The sequence below is a fragment of the Eriocheir sinensis genome, chromosome 19 (genome assembly GCF_024679095.1).
Source record: "Eriocheir sinensis breed Jianghai 21 chromosome 19, ASM2467909v1, whole genome shotgun sequence".
In the NCBI taxonomy this organism is placed as follows: domain Eukaryota; kingdom Metazoa; phylum Arthropoda; class Malacostraca; order Decapoda; family Varunidae; genus Eriocheir; species Eriocheir sinensis.
Window position 1 is genome coordinate 6,954,112 of NC_066527.1, and position 17,275 is coordinate 6,971,386.

The 17,275-nt window shown below is 45.0% G+C and overlaps 1 protein-coding gene across 7 annotated transcripts in view; it reads left to right on the forward strand.

The window, feature by feature from the left end:
- LOC127000634 (eukaryotic translation initiation factor 4E-binding protein Mextli-like) overlaps positions 1-17,275 on the forward strand; it is an 88,366-nt gene that overhangs the window by 47,665 nt on the left and 23,426 nt on the right. For 6 of the 7 annotated variants that reach the window (XR_007754359.1, XR_007754361.1, XR_007754360.1 and 3 more), the window contains exons 8-13: positions 3,092-3,246; positions 4,656-4,694; positions 5,782-5,909; positions 6,674-6,759; positions 7,748-7,915; positions 9,218-9,315. Coding sequence is in view for 4 of the 7 variants with exons in the window: in XM_050864570.1 (XP_050720527.1) it covers positions 3,092-3,246; positions 4,656-4,694; positions 5,782-5,909; positions 6,674-6,759; positions 7,748-7,915; positions 9,218-9,315 (674 nt within the window). In the remaining 3 variants the exon portion in view is untranslated. The remainder of the gene's footprint in view (positions 1-3,091; positions 3,247-4,655; positions 4,695-5,781; positions 5,910-6,673; positions 6,760-7,747; positions 7,916-9,217; positions 9,316-17,275) is intronic. The other variant, XM_050864573.1, reaches the window with a different exon arrangement.

Here is a 17,275-nt window from a genome sequence, read left to right on the forward strand (position 1 = left end):
GTCCTATCCATTCCTACGCCGATGATTCCACTCTGCATTACTCAACTTCTTTTAATAGAAGACCCACCCTACAGGAACTTAACGACTCAAGGCTGGAAGCTGCAGAACGCTTAGCCTCAGACCTTACTATTATTTCCGATTGGGGCAAGAAGAACCTGGTGTCCTTCAACGCTTCAAAAACACAGTTTCTCCACCTATCCACTTGACACAATCTTCCAAACAACTATCCCCTGTTCTTTGACAACACCCAGCTATCACCTTCCTCAACACTAAACATCCTCGGTCTATCCTTAACTCAAAATCTCAACTGGAAACTTCATATCTCATCTCTTACTAAATCAGCTTCCTCGAGGCTGGGCGTTCTGTACCGTCTCCGCCAGTTCTTCTCCCTTGCACAGTTGCTGTCCATATACAGGGGCCTTGTCCGCCCTCGTATGGAGTATGCATCTCATGTGTGGGGGGGCTCCACTCACACAGCTCTTCTGGACAGAGTGGAGGCTAAGGCTCTTCGTCTCATCAGCTCTCCTCCTCATACTGATTGTCTTCTACCTCTTAAATTCCGCCGCAATGTTGCCTCTCTTTCTATCTTCTATCGATATTTCCACGCTGACTGCTCTTCTGAACTTGCTAACTGCATGCCTCCCCCCCTCCTGCGGCCCCGCTGCACTCGACTTTCTACTCATGCTCATCCCTATACTGTCCAAACCCCTTATGCAAGAGTTAACCAGCATCTTCACTCTTTCATCCCTCACGCTGGTAAACTCTGGAACAATCTTCCTTCATCTGTATTTCCGCCTGCCTACGACTTGAACTCTTTCAAGAGGAGGGTATCAGGACATCTCTCCTCCCGTATTTGATCTTGCTTTCGGCCACCTCTTTTGTTTCTTTTTTAGGAGCAGCGTTTTTTTTTATTATTATTGTTTTCTTTTTTTGTGTGCCCTTGAGCTGCCTCCTTTGTTGTAAAAAAAAAAAAAAAAAAATTGCAGAGCATCCATTGGCAATACCAGGGTCACTGACCTTGTTTTTGCTGATGATGCAGTAATCCTGGCGGAGTCGCTGGAGGTCTTGGTGATGGCCCTCGAGGCACTACATGTGGAGGCGAAGCCCTTGGGACTCCAGGTCTCCTTGGCCAAGACCAAGGCACAGGTGTTTGGAGGCTTGCTGGATGAAACAGTACAGTCTGTTCATGAGTGTGTCGAGGACGTTGAGATCTCAGAAAGTTTCACGTATCTTGGTAGCGTAGTTCATAATAATGGTGAGTCTGGCCAGGAAGTCTTACGGCAGATTGGTCTGGCCCACGGTGTTATGGACTCGCTCAACACGAGTATATGGCGTTGTCAGTACCTGTGCAGAAGGACAAAGATCCGGATCTTCAAGTCCCTTGTGCTCCCTGTCTTACTCTATGGTTGTGAGACATGGACACTAAATGGGGACTTGGAGAGGCGGATTGATGCCTTTGGTAATAATTGTCTACGCAGAATCATGGGATATCGCTGGAATGACTTTGTGTCAAACCAGCAACTACTCCGTGAAACTGAGTCGACATATATTACCTGCTTAGTCCGTCAATGCCAACTCCGGCTATACGGGCACGTGGCACGTTTTCCGGAAGCTGATCCTGCTCCTCGGGTTGTCTCTGTAAGGGACAATCCTGAGTGGACGAGGCCAAGGGGACGCCCACGGAGTTTGTGATTTGGGCAATTCGATAGATCCTGCCAGGAGGTACTCGGGTTGGGAAGGGGGCCTGCATGGAGACTCGCTCAGAGGGACCCCCGGGCTTGGCGTCGTAGGGTGGGCGAGGTGACGCGCCCCCTGGCGTATGCCCCCATTGATTGATTGATTGATAATTAATGACTTCTCTTTTGGCCACTCTTCTAAACTCTTCTTTATAGGGGAAGTGATTAATGGCCTTTTTTTATCATTATTTTGTTGCTTTCTTTACCGAAAAAAAAAACTTCTTTACAGGGTGAGTGATTAGTGGGCTTTTTTTTCTCATTATTATTTTGTTTTGCCTTGAGCTGCTTCCTTTACTGTAAGAAAAATATTCACCATTACCACCATGATCTCACTACTGTCATACTACAGTGCTGCTACAAACTGAACACACACCACCACCACCACCACTTTAAACCACCGCCACCACCATCACTACCACCATCACTACCACTTTAATGCCACCACCACCACCATCGCTACCAATTTAATGCCACGACCAGAGGTGGGCAAGTGTGGTACTTAGTGCGGTAGTACCGCATCACAAAAAAGTACCGCACTACTGCGAACCACACTAAAAAATCCTGTGGTACACTTTTGTGGTACTTTGAAAACTATCAAAGACGACATTTACAGCGCGGCATGCTCACAGAAATGTTTTTTTTTACAGTGAATCAGACCCAATCAGTCAATCAGTATCAGTTGGTATCAGAATCAGTGATTCAGTCATTCTGAATTTTCAGTTATTCTTCAAAATTAAATACTAAATAAACAGACTAAACTACTACACTGCAAGTCTTCTTGAACCTGTGCGGTGCCGGCCATTTCAACCCCGGACCCGTCCGTGGTGCCGGCTGATTTTTCATTTTTATATGAGCTTAAAAAAAATCCTAAGCTCCTTGGTTACAAGGAGTATGCCATGGACTGGCAGGAGGGGGTCAAGAAGGAGGAAAAGGAGGAGGAGGAGTGCTGAGGTCTGAGGAAACTGGAGAATATTTTCCTTTTATATATAAAATATGATAAATATTAAATAAATTGATTCCAAAAGTGCATTTGTAGCCGTTTGATTTATTATTGCTTTTATTTTGGGAAAATCTATTGTAAATTAAGGCAATTGTACTACTACTTTAAGCATGTTTCAATGTTTGGATAGCCAGGATAGGCACTGAATTTTGACTACCACTACCGCAGTACCGCACACCGTGTACCGCACTACCGCAACTGCACTACTCTGGAAAAAGTACCGCACTACTGCAACCGCACTTCTGAATTTTCAGTACCGCGCCCACCTCTGGCCACCACCACCACCACCACCACCACTTTAATGCCACCACCACCACCATCACCACCACTTTAATGTCCACTCCCTCCCCCCCAGCCAGGCCAAGCAGCTGATAGAGGAGACCATCCGCCGCAACGCCTCCCCCGTCCGCAGCGATGAGCGTGGTGGTGGCGGCGGCGGCTCCATCTTCACCTCTCTGGGCGGCTCTTCCTCCTCCATCTCCTCTCACACCTCCGACGAGACCCTGCAAGGTGTGTGTGTGTGTGTGTGTGTGTGTGTGTGTGTGTGTGTGTGTGTGTGTGTGTGTGTGTGTGTGTGTGTGTGTGTATTTCTTGCCTCTTTTTCATCCATTGCCTCGGGGATTTTTCTTTCACGCATTTAAAAAAAAAAAAATTATTTATTTTTTATTTATATTTTTGTGTATACTATTTATTGCCTTTTTTTCCATAGTCTCTGGGATTTTTCTTTCATGCATGTTTTTCTTTTTTCTTTTATTCAATTTTTTGTATTTTTCTCTTTAATCACTGTCTCAGGACTCTAATATTTCATTGATTTTCTGTCTTGCCAGCTCCTTTTCATTTCCTTCCTTCTTTTTTTTCTTTAAATGTAACTTAAATATTTTCCTATCATTATATCTTAAGTTTTCATCTTTAAATGTAACTTAGATATTTTCTTATCATTATATCTTAAGTTTTCATCTTTAAATGTAACTTAAATATTTTTCTATCATTATATCTTAAGTTTTCATCTTCAGCAACTATCAATTCCTGTAATGACTGACGCTTAACCCGGTAGCAGCGATGGGCCAAATTTGTGGCTTTACCGTGTAGCAGCGATGGGCCAAATTTGTGGCTTTACCGTGTAGCAGCGATGGGCCAAATTTGTGGCTTTACCGTGTAGCAGCGATGGGCCAAATTTGTGGCTTTACCGTGTAGCAGTGACGGGCTAAATTTGTGGCTTTACCGTGTAGCAGTGACGGGCTAAATTTGTGGCTTTACCGTGTAGCAGCGACGGGCTAAATTTGTGGCTTTACCGTGTAGCAGCGACGGGCTAAATTTGGGCTAAATTTGTGGCTTTACCGTGTAGCAGCGACGGGCCAAATTTGTGGCTTTATCGTGTAGCAGCGACGGGCTAAATTTGTGGCTTTACCGTGAAGCAGCGACGGGCCAACTTTGTGGCTTTACCACAGCAGCGACGGGCTAAATTTATTAGCTTTACCGAGCTAAATTGTGGCTTTACCGTGTAGCAGCGACGGGCCAAATTTGTGGCTTTACCGTGTAGCAGCGACGGGCTAAATTTGTGCCATGATATAGACCCCCCCAAAATAAATGATGCATAAACTAATCACAAATGCTTTGATATATATTATGAAATGGTTTGTGTGAGTGATGATTTTTTCTCACTTTTCTCGCTTAGAGGGACCATAAGAAACATGATCCCCGCTGCTACCGGGTTAAGGTCCCTAAACCATTGCACACCACATTCAGGGGAATCTTATGGGCAGTTGTATGTGTGTATTTTCCCTTCATTGACATTTACATTCCTCTACCATAATAACTACTACTACTACTACCACCATTACAACATACTTCTACCACTATTTCTAATTCTACTACTACTACTCCTGCATATTCACTAAAGTAGCTTCTGTCTTTCCCAGTCCTCCGAAGGCAGTTATCCATGGATGAACTAGCTCTGTGTAAGTCAGTGGAGAGGTAGAGAGAAAATAAGCTCATCCTTTTAACTTTTACTTTTCATCTTCCTTTTTCCTGTGTTTTCCTTTAGGCCTAGACTGGACAGTGCACACGTGAATATATTATGGCTTTTTGCATTTTATTTTAGATTAGAAGATGTTTACAAATCCACTGTCTGTTGTTTTTCAGTAGATATGCCATTAGAAACATTTGAGTATGTGGTATGTTTGTCATGACTCACACACATTCCAAGTACCGTGCTTTCCTATCCGTGGTGTAGTGGTTAGCAGGTCTAGTTATGAATTCACTGGCTGGGGCAGTTGATGTGCAGCCCACCCAGCTGTTTATCTTCCCCCTTGGGCTGATCAGTATATGGGCACCTGGGGATACCTAGGGAAGGTAAACTCTGGTAACCTGGATGTCACACTGGCCCTGTGTCCCGGGGTAATGGGTTCCTTCCCACCACAGGCTCAGGGGCCGGTGTGACGTAGATTAGCACTGAAGGCTTGGACAGCTATAATATATGCCTCCAATTAAATTTTATTTTTATTACAATTACTGCATCCTCACATCAGTAAAAACCTACTCTGGAAAATTGTCACTTGTACTAATTGAAACGGTGTGTACAGAGGGGCAAACAGACCTCATCAAGGCTTTTGTTTTCTTATCACAGTTCAGGAGCATAAAGACTGAAGCCGTTGTAAGGCCATTAGTTTTCCCAGGACCATGAGTACTAAAACATTTGGACATTTTCTAGAGCTGTGTAAAGTGTCTAGCTTGTCTTCCTTAGTGAGGCAGCTCTGTGGACGGAGGCAGTATACTTGTATTTTTGTATATAATGTTTAGTGGAGCTTCTCTGGTGTGCACAGCTGCCTAGTGGGAAATGAAGAGCTGGAGTGAGAGGACTCGAACCCCAGTGCTGCAGCATGACATCAGGAAGCTATAAGATATTCTCTTGTCTTGTACTCATTCACAATCAACAATCAATAAACCCACACATGCAACTTACAGCTATGAAGTATTCTCCTATTGCCCGTGTCATGCTTCACTCACACACTCAACAAACTCATTCACACATGCATCCCCCCCCAGGCTCAAAGCGCAACACCCTGGTCCACAGCCACTCGGTGGGGGAGGAGCCGCTGGGGGAGTACCGATACACCGTCACGCGAGGCTCAGACGCCCTGCGCATCACCGGCGCAAACCTGCACCTTGTTAGGGTGAGTGGGGGTGATGGGGGCCAAGGGTGTGATGGTAAATAGGGGTGAAGGGGACAGAATGAGAGGGGGTGATGGACAGGGGTGGTGGGTTATAGTGTGTGGTGACAGTGTGTGCAAGGGATGTGTGTGTGGTGGTGACAGTTTGGGCAAGGGATGTGTGTGTGGTGGTGACAGTGTGGGCAAGGGATGTGTGTGTGGTGGTGACAGTGTGGGCAAGGGATGTGTGTGTGGTGGTGACAGTGTGGGCAAGGGATGTGTGTGTGGTGGTGACAGTGTGGGCAAGGGATGTGTGTGTGGTGGTGATGGTTTTGATAATGAATAATGACTGTAGGGGTGAGTTTAGGTAAGTGAGAGTGCATAGTGGTGAGAACTGCGTGTGGTGTGAGAGAGAGAATCAGAGATGGTGTTGGTGAGTGTGGGACAATTATTGCTTTACTCTTGGTTGACAGTGAGAGTTGCAGAAAGTAGTGGATGAGTTTGGGTTCTTGGCAAAATGGATTAATGAGGGTGATGAGCACATGAAGGAGAGGCTTGAGGGGGAATGTTGCTAACAGAGAGTGTACAGACATCAAGATCTGGAGATATAACAAGTCTGTGGTAATTCCCGTCTGGAGAAGATTAAGAAATGTTTAGTGTTTTCATTATGAAGCCAATAATGTGTTAACTTCTCTCATTTTTCCCCACGGAGCAATAATTCGGGTAACATTAGTGAGTAATTCCTTCAATGGCTTTTGTTTCATCAGTAACAAGCATGTTCTTTGCAGACGGCCAAGCTGGTGCTGGACGAGTTCTTCAGCGGTGAACGTAACCTGAACAACATTGCTTCCCTGCTCAACACCGATGGAGCCAGGTGAGCCCCTTGCTGTGCCGTGCCTTGATGAGGGCCCTTCAGGCTCTGTAGTGTCTTGGTGGCAGTAGACATGGCCTCTTTAATGGTTCTGACCCCTTGTGTTGGTAGCAAAAGTAAGGATGAAAGAGAAATGAGAATTTAGAGGAAATAGGAAGAAGGAATCTGAGAAGACAGGCAGAGACTGCATGAAAGGTGAAGGAATTACTGGAAGGAGCAAACCTAGGAATGGAACATGATTCTGGAGTGTGTGAGGTGTTTAAGATATTCAACAGACCAGTGGGCAGGACAACTGAAAGAGAACAGTTGAATATGAGGTGTATAGGAGAGAATAAAAGGGAGTCCATGGTGGACAGACAAGATAAAAGAGGCATCTGAAAGTAAAAAAAAGGAGATACAAAATATATGCTACAGATGAATGTTAGATGAGATCAAAAAGACAGACTAAGGGATTGGTGAAAACAATTGTTCGTGAAAGAAGAAAGAGTGAGTGAGGAATTTGCTAAAAAGATAGAAGTAGTCTTGGTAAAACGAAGAGCTCTTCTGGGAAGAAATTCAAAAAGAAATTGTAGGAGGTGAGTGATACTTGCAGAACACAGAGGAGTGATGTGGAGGCATTGTGAATCAGTGATGAATGGCAACAGTGTGGGAGGGAGAGCAGCTGTGAAGAGAGTAATAATGAACATGGGGCAGCCACACCCATGGGGGGGGGGGATAAAAAGACTAAAAGTATGAAAGGTTCGTGGCCTTTTATGTATAACAGCAGTACAAGGCCCCACCCATGCCATTGGGCAGTGGCAGAACATGAGAGGTACAGGTAGATTGTGAGTGCCACCTATTTTAATGCTAGTCATTATATTTATGTCTATTTGATAATTACATGATCTAAAACTACATTCTGACAACCTTATAATAATCTTAAGAATATGTCTCTTGTAACTGACTCATTTACACAAGTAGTATAACTCAGCCTCTCTTCATCTTGTTTCAGCGATCACCTGGCAACTGCCGATTCCCCCACCACCCCTGGCCCAGCCCCCGCCTCCCCCACCAGTGCCTCCGCCCCCTCCCCCACTGCTGAGCTGGACCAGAGCGCTGAGAACACGAAGGCCAGCGTTGTGACTGTTCTGCGGCAGCCACTCTTCCCTTCCTCATCCAAGTATGTAACAATAATAATAATAAGTTAATGATGTATTGAAGGATATGTAGCAATGTGAAGGAAATCATACACTAGCTGGCAAGGTCTCAACAAATTAAACACTGCAAGATATGGAAGTCTTGTGTTTTAATTAATTTGTATGTGAACCTTGGGAGTATACTCTTGTCCAGCTTGATTGAACCCATTGGCTCTTGTTTGTTGGCACCCGTATCCATCTCTGTTATTATTTGTAGAGTTGTTTCATTAACCCTTAAATTACGGCGATCGTATATATAAGTGCACTACCACACGCCCCACCCGTACGGGGATCATATATATAATCATCACACTCTACGCTAACTATGTTTCAAATATACCGCCAGTTCTTGACTTGGATGAATGGTGGAGGCATCTGGCATCCGTACACACTCTCATTCATCTCCAGCGCGCAGCCTACCGAAGGCCACAGATCATTTTCCACTTTTGTTCGGAATACATCTGTCATGTCTTGTGACGCGTCAAGCAGTTCCTCTGCTCCGGGCGGAAGTAGAGCGCGGGCGAATTAAAGTGACAGTGACTTTGATGACTGCTATGGTAGTGACACTGACAGAGGAGGGAGGGGCAAGTAGGTAGAGAGAGTGAGTGAGTGAGTGTGTGGTGCTTCCACGCGACGTGTCACGGCCACGAGAAAATGCGCAATATTTTCGGCTGTCATAACTTTTTTATTATTATTAGGAGAGAAGTTTTATTACACCACCATATATACTAGATGAATATACAATTATTGGAAAGAAGAAAGACACCATTTCCACCTCTTTTAAATGCCTAAATTTTCCCCGTGCACAGCATCCAGAGATATATATCGCCACCCGTACTCTAAGGGTTAATATACAAGTGGGTTTTGGTAGTCATGACTATTTTGAATCACTTGCATTTATTTGTTTCTAATCACTCAACAAAGGCACGGGTAAGGGGAGGGTTGTGTTTTTCATGACTGTTCTGAAAAAGTTGGGAAGTTTAGTTTAGTCGGCGCAACATCTGTGGTCATATGCCAGAGAGAGACAGAAGGGGAAGGAATTATAGGAGAGCGGAACAGATCCCAGGAGACGGGACACAACCCCCGGCTCTCTTGGTTGTGAGCCAAGTGTGTTAACCACTGCACCACAAAGCCCCCTGACTGTTATGAATTGCTTACATTTTCTTATATCTACCCACTCAATCTTTTCTCTCCCCTTGTTATGTTTATCATGACTTTTGAATCACTAGTTTATTTACTTACTTTATTTATATCTAACCATCAACCTCCCCCTTGTTGTGCTGCAGGGAAGCCATTGAGAATGCAGAGTCCAGCGCACAGCCCGGCGACCAGAGTTCCAAGAGCCGACGTGCACTCTTCCAGAAGACCAGCGATGAGCGGGCCAGTAAGTAACCCTGGACAGGCTGCGGGGCAAGGGTGTGCATGAGGGTTATTTTAAGGGGTGTGGAGTTTGAGGCAGAGTCATCAGTCACCAGAGTCAGAGTTAGTAAAAATATATCGAGTCCGACTCCTTTATGATACGTGTGATGTGGTGTGGCTGGGTGTGGTGTAGCGGGGTTTGATTTGCCTACCACTGTACTGCAGAAAAGGGAAGGGGAGGTGGATGAAGTTGAAGTTGGTGTAGCAACCTTAAAATTTCCTGGAGCTGGATTCGGAGTCAAATTTTTATATATCCAACTCCACACCCCTGGTTATTTTATCCTTTTATATGTTTATTTGTGTGAAGAATCAAAGCAGCTTTTGTCAGTAAGGTGGAGTCACTGTTTCTACTCGTGCAAAAGTCTGATATTTTATTCAATTTTAAGGTTAAGTTCAGAAAATCAACTTTAACGTGAATGCTGCTATAGTAAAAATAAATTGATGAGATCTTTTTTGTGTTGGCTCCCGTGGGTCCTTCCCTCCCCACCGCTCTGCCACACAGTCCCAACACCTAGCTTTTCCTTTCCTATGTCAGCTATAGGTAACGTATGAGAGGAAGAAATAGGTGTTGGGATTGTTTGGCAGAGTGGCGGGGAGGAGAGGACCTGCGGGAGACAACGCAAAAACAATCTTACCAATCTGGCTTCACTGTAAGTCCTGTATTCTCAGACACGAGTACAAACAGTATGCATGGAGAGCTGTTTGTTCTACTGTTATGTATGTTTTCTAGAGTCAACGTGGCCTCCATCAAAACTGAGGTCTGCCGGTGTTTGTTGGTTTATTCTTGGCATTCTGTTTGAATTAGGAGTTTCAACACCATTCATCTAAATTAGCTTCTGTGCTTTATTTATTGTCTTATTTATTTGTCCAAGTCAAAATACCATATTTGTCAAGATGAAGTTGCCTTTGAGGTTCACTGGTTGGTTTAGTGATGCTGTCTGCCCACCAGCTGTTCAGATATTACTCAACTTGGAGCAGAGCTTCTTCAGAGCTTGAGATGCAGGTCTAAGGTCGTTTGCATCTAGACAACCCTCGACATCCTCAGCGCGACCTCAGTTATACCTCTCCTTATCCCTCCTCAGAAGGGTTTTAGTCCTTTGTGACAAAGTCCTTTATCACTGAGTCCCCATCTAGTCTGACAGCATGACTCTCCTTTATATTCTCCATTGTTTCCTTCAAGGCAATGCTACTCCTAGACCTGGGGCACTCTCCAATGCACTCCTCAGGAGCTTAGAGAGTTTCACGTTCAAAGGTATCCCACAACTCCCCAGGGTCCTCCAGAGAACCAAACAGCCCAAACTGACCTGAGACTGCTACTGCATACTCTTGAGCACTTGCCTGCTCCCTCAGTTTCTCAAGATGGAACCCCAGTGGGTTGCATCTTGAGACTTTCTTGGACCTGATGGGTGTCCTCAGTATTGCAACAACAAGCCTGTGGTCGATCTCAAAGAAGTCAGCACTCTGGGAAACCCTACAGTTCTGGAGGATCCTCCAACAAGTACTAACAAGGATGTGATCGATCTCCTTTACCACACTGCCAGCATTGCTGCACCAAGTCCAGCAGCGAGGATCGTGGCTCTGGAAACAGGAACCAGCATTCCTCACCCTTCTGGATTTTGCAAAATTCAGGAGGAGTAAACTGTTGAAGTTTCTGGTGCCAGAGCCATGGGGACCAACACATAACTCATAGCCAGCTCTCTCTGTGCCAGCAACTGCATTGCAGTCGCCCAGGACAATGAGTGTGTCGCGTGGGGGGGCACTGGTCAGCTATAGAGTCAAGGTTGGTGTAGAACATCTTTCTCCTCAAGTCCGCACATCTCAGTAGGGGCATCCACTGCGCAATAAGAGATATGAAGCCTAAGGTGCACTTCAACATCACCAGCATCATACGCTCATCAACCAGATTAACCCCTCCTGAGTTAAGTTGACAGACGGGGTAGTCACTGACACTCTGAGAGGCTCAGGATGTTCCAGGCACTCATATGGAGAGCCTGCCAGAGGTTACCCCAGGCCTGGTTCAGTGAGCATGTGTCTACACCACCCTGGTGGTCCCCAGGGGGGGGGGGTGAGGTTGGTGGGTCAGGAGTACTCTCCTTCCTCCCCAAGACATTTAAAAATATTGGATGCCATACACATATTCTTAAAATCACTCTCCCATGCCCCCACCTGCCACGGAGCCCTACAAGGGGAGGCTGATTCTTGGACTTATAAGCCCAACAGCCCCAGGGGTGGCAGGAAAGTATGTGTGGCCACCACCTGACACAGTGGTGGCCGCTTGGCTTATGGTCACCCAGACTAGCTGCCTGACCTCTCCGAGTCAATAGAGGCTGCCCGTCTTGGCTGGAATAATGAACCAAAGAGGTGTGTTGCTAGACGCAGCACACGACTACAGCATCGCTCAACCTCATGACTCCCGCCTCCCAGCCTTACAGGGACGCCACACGGCAAACATGTGGGAGGACTAAGGTTAAGGGCGCACCAACCCATCCTCAGGGTTTGGCACATCCAGTGGAGAGGAGGATTAACTAGAAAGAGGGAAAGAAGGATTAACTAGAAAGAGGGAAAGAAGGATTCAGCTCAGGGTGGTTGTGTGCACTGTGTTAGTCATCCAGATGGGGCTGTTACTGTGGTATTACACTGTTCAGCATGCCAGGCAAAGTGCTTGCCCATCTATTCTTCATGCTTCTAAAGCAGCACAGACCTGAGCAGTCTGGGTTCGCACCTGATAAGCTGACAACTGACTGTGTCCTAAAACTTCATGTATTGGTGGAGCGCTGATGTGAGTTTCAATAGGAAATGCTTAATTGCAGCCTATGTCGATCTCAAGAAGGCATTTAACTCAGTGCATTGCACTCTGGGATCTCCTGCAAGGACTGTTTGGTCTATTGACTGGCCTGTATTCTGAGACTGAGGGTGCTGTGAAGTGTGGGGAGGTGGGGGCTTGTCCAGCCTCTTTCCTGGGAATGAGGCAGGGCTTTGTCCTTGCCCCATCGCTTTACAACACTTGTATGGACTGGGTACTAGGCAGAGTTGTGGACCAGAGCCATTGTGGAGTATTTATTGGCAATACCAGGGTCACCGACCTTGTTTTTGCCGATGATGCAGTAATCCTTGCGGAGTTGCTGGAGATTTTGGTGGTGGCTCTCGAGGCACTGCACGAGTAGGTAAAGCCCTTTGGACTTCAGGTCTCCTGGGCCAAGACCAAGGTACAGGTGTTTGGAGGCTTGCTGAGTGGAACATTACAGGGTGTTCATGTGTGTGGTGAGGACACTGATATCTTGAAACATTTCACATATCTGGGTAGTGTACTTCAGAACAATGGTGGGTCTTGCCAGGAAATCTTACAATGGATTGATTTGGCCCATGGGCTTGTTCAGCATGTGTAGATATGGCACTGGCAGTAATCGTGCAGAAGGACAAAGATCCGAATTTTCAAGTCACTTGTGCTCCCTGTCCTTCTTTAGGGTTGTGAGACATGGACACTAAACAGTGACATGAAGAGGTGTATTGATGCCTTTGTGCCTGCATAGAATCATGAGATATCGCTGAAATGATCTTGTGTCAAACCAGCAGTTACTCCAGGAGACTGATTCAAGGCCTGTTACCTGCATTGTCCTTAACTCGTCACAGTCAGACATGGCACACACAGGCTGAGTCTGAGCTGCGTCAAGGCAGCGTACATATCGCGACGACATAGCTCTGACAACACCAGTGTGACACAGATGTTTTTTCATGTTTTTTTGACACTTTTCATGTTTTTCTAGCATTTTTTTTCTGACATACATTTTTTTTTTTTTTTTTTTTTGAAAAGTGCTCTGGGGGGGGTGGTGTGGAAATGTTGGGCATCCATGGGGGTTAAATGGCAAGTCTGGCTACATGGGCACGTGGCACGTCACCCTTTGGGTTGTTTCTGTAAGAGTCAACCCTGAGTGGAGGAGAGCAAGGGGATGCCCACAAAGTTCATGGCTTCAGCAAGTCGATAGATTCTGCCAGGAGGTGCTTAGAATGGTAAGGGGGCTGCATGGAGACTTGGCCGGAGGAATCCCTTTGTTTGGTGGTGTAGGGTGGGCGAGGCGATGCTCCTCTACTGTATGCCCTCATTTATTTCCTGAGACAATAGATTGTTTAGTGTGTGTGTGCATGTGTCTACAAACTCAATAATTTCTGCCAACAATATTATCAAACCTTTTCTGTCGTCTAGTATTACTACCTGAGAGACTTTCATACCTGTCGCTGTGATCTCTCTACAACAGACATAGTACTGACAACCTCTCACTGTCATGCTGTAACTTCCTTAAATACACACTGATCTCCTCTGTTGTCTTTGTTATTAGCTCCTCAGTAGTTGTGGTGTTAGTGGATCAAGGGACTAACCTCTACATGCATCCTGGAGCACATTGTTTCTCAGAGTGTTTAATGTAGAAATAAGCGGTGCATATATCACAGCACCACTAACTGGCAGAGGCCAACCACATGTGCCCTACAAGAAGGCCTCTGCTATAAAACACACTATATCTGTGTGTGGCCTCTGTGTTTATCTCCATCCTATTTGCCCTTTGAGCCTGTGGTGGGCAAGAACTCGTTACCTCAGAGGACAGGGGCAGCGTGACATCTGGGTTGCCACAGTTTACCTTCCCCGGGTTTCCCAATTGTACCCATTTATCAACCAGTCCACAAGAGAGAAAAAACAGCTGGGTGGGCTGCACGCTGACTGGCCTAGCCCCCAGACCCTGAAACAGTCGCCACAACAATATTATGAACTCTAAATGATTATTGTCCTGCACATAAAATAACAATACTAAAAATGATAATGAATTACAAGAAATAATAGTTTGGTTTAGTCTCTTCAGTCTGAGAGGGCAGATGACAAGCTAAATAAATGAATCTATTAATCTCCCATTCTGCTGATGCCTCCAAGGTGTGGTGGTGACACGCCCTTACTCATGGGCCCGAGTTTGATCCTGGCCAGGCCAGCCTGCCTAGCCCACCCAACTCTTCACCTTCCTGTTTCAGACTGGTCTATAAATGGGTACCGGGGATCCATGGGGAAGGTAAACTGTTAATCTGGATGTCACACGGCCTTGTGTCCAAGAGTAATGGATTCTCACCCACCACAAGGCCAAGGGCTGAGGTGACACAGAAGTGCTATATCAGGTGTCCCTAACTTTACCTTTACCTGTCCTGCCTCTTTCCCTGCACTGTTGTGTGTCTGTAGTACACTATTGCATCACTATTGCCTACTGCAATTTGAGAACCCTTGCTACAGGATGTCAGTGTTATTAGCTTCGTAAGTAAGTGTGTTGCAAGTGAGGCAAAGGTAAAGATGCAGCAAAGAACCTTTCATCAAGAATGTTTTGTTAGTAAAATGAAGGTACCCAAAAGGTCCAGTGTGCATGTCCTTCACCAAGACCATCTCAGGCTGCAGCACGGTGAGGAGGGAGCCTGGCAGGGTGATGCATGTCTGTGGTGTTGTTGTTGTCATGTGTAAAGGTGTGCTGTGCTACCTGGACCAAACAAAGGGACTATATAGTACCCATGTCCTTGTATGCTGTGCTGCAGTATGATGAATGTGCTGTGCTGTTTTGAACGTTGATAAAACCTGGGAACAGTTTGGGGCTGAGTGTGTGAGGGGAATGTGTGGAAGGCTGTGAGCTTGATATGATTTCCTCTTTGTCTGTTTCATTCACCTATTGCTGTATCTACACCACCGGCCAGTGAAACTTTTCTTCCTCACAGTGCCACTGGTAAAGGTCTCTGATCAGAATAATTTTCACTAACTGTTCTCTTGGTCAATGTACAGATGCTCCCAAACACACAAAATGATCACCTTAATTGAAACTTTACTCTAAACCCCTTTCTGCATGGGATCCCTTCCTCCTCCCCTCCCAGTTCATTCTCTCCTCTCTTCTACATTCTTCAATTTTCATGCTCTTCCGTCCACACATGACTTGGTATGCCAAGGTAAAACGTCTTAACCCGGTTGCAGTGGGGATCATGTTTCTTAATGGTTCCTCTCAGCAAGAAAAATGAGAAAAATTCATCACTCACACAAACCATTTCATAATATATATCAAAGCGTTTGTGATCAGATTATGTATCATCTATTTTTTGGGGTTTAAATCATGGCACAAATTTGGCTCGTCGCTGCTACCGGGTTAAGAGGAAGGAGGATAATTTTGTCTAACTTTACACAGACCAAAAGAACACAAAATTATCATTCCAAGTTCAGAAACTTCACCAACAGCACCATGAGGAAACTGATGTCACGAGGTTGCAATGAATTAGTGGAGGGGGGGTGTGAGGTCAGATAGAAGGGCAGGGGGTGGGAGGGAGATGACCAGAATGTTAGATTGATGAGACTGAGGTATACATCAAGGACACAGATGGGATGGGGCAGGGGGGGGGGGGTTGCAAAACGGGGTGTATGACTGTATGAATAGGTTGATACTTCTGCCATGGTCTGTGGGAAAAGGCAACAGATAAGATTTTCTGTGCTGTGTGTGCGTGTGTCTATGTTTATGTACTAATTCACCATGGTCTGATCATTTTCTGGACTTGCGAATCCCAACCCCTACCCTCCCTGAAAGAGTTCTGGAGCTCTGGTGGCTGTGTGTGTGTGGTACTGTGTGTTTGGCAAGTTGTGGAATACCCTGTGCTTCTATCCTTGCTCCTAACTGCTGTAACTTAGTGTGGAGGGGCTGGTGGTGATGGTGGTGGCAGTGGTGGTGGCATCCTGACTCCAGGGGTTAGTGGTAGTGGTGGTGTAGGGTCTATCCACCGGTTTGAACATCATTCCATTTTGCAGTTATACCAGGGGAAAAAAACTTGTGGATAATTAAGATGAGGTACGGAAATTAATTCATCAAAATAAGAATAAAAAGGTATTTGGTTTGACGAGGGTAAATTTCTACATCCCAGCTGATTACTTATTGGAATCGTGTTTACAAACTGGTGGACATGCCCTCACAGTAGTGGTGGATACAGAAAACTACAGCGGCCTTTCCCTTTACGAGACAAGAGTTGAGAGAGGTCGCTGGTTGGTTAGTGTATTAGAAATGAGGAGAGATGAGAAAGAAGAAAACATAATCTGCATCACACACATGCAGCACAGAATTGTAGAAGGAAAACAGGACATGAATAAAATAAGGCAATAGGAAATCCAGGGAAATACAATGAAAGCAGAAAACTTTGTAGAGGAGTTAACAAAGTGAAAACAGTGGGGAAAAATAGGGATAGGAAATATATACTTAAAAAAAATCATTATAGATGAGAATACTACAGAGAAAAAGTCAGAATAAATCTTAAAAGATATCACAAAATTAGAAGATAAAGAACAAGACTGAGGATAAAAGAAAAAATAGAGATTGAGAATACAAAAACAAACTGAGTGAAACAGAACTAAATTAGATGCAAGAAAATGTCTTATGTAGTAGACTTTGTGAGGATAGACAAAAATAAAAGAACAAGACTAAATCAAAGTCAAATTAATACAAAACCACTAATCAATGACAGCAAGCAACTCTTTCCCTCTGCTGTGGAGATGAACAAATCAATATACGAGAGAAATATTAATTACTACCAAATCAAAACTAGTTGCATAAAACAATATCCTACAAATTCGTGACTACTTGTGACTGACTTCTAAATTGGAGACGCATGAAATAATACACTAGACAAAAATAAGGAAATAAGAGAAAGCGGAAGATATTAATTGGTACCAAATGAAAACTTGTTGCATAAAATTATTTCCTACCAATTTGACAGCTTCTGACTTTTTCTCTTAGTTGGAAGGAGACAAAATAATACACTAGAAGATAATAGATGAACATCAGAAAGAGAAATGTTAATCCGCACCAAATCAAAACTCATCAGATAGCAAAAACTCTACGATAAGTCAATGACAGCCGGTGACTCTTCTATTTAGT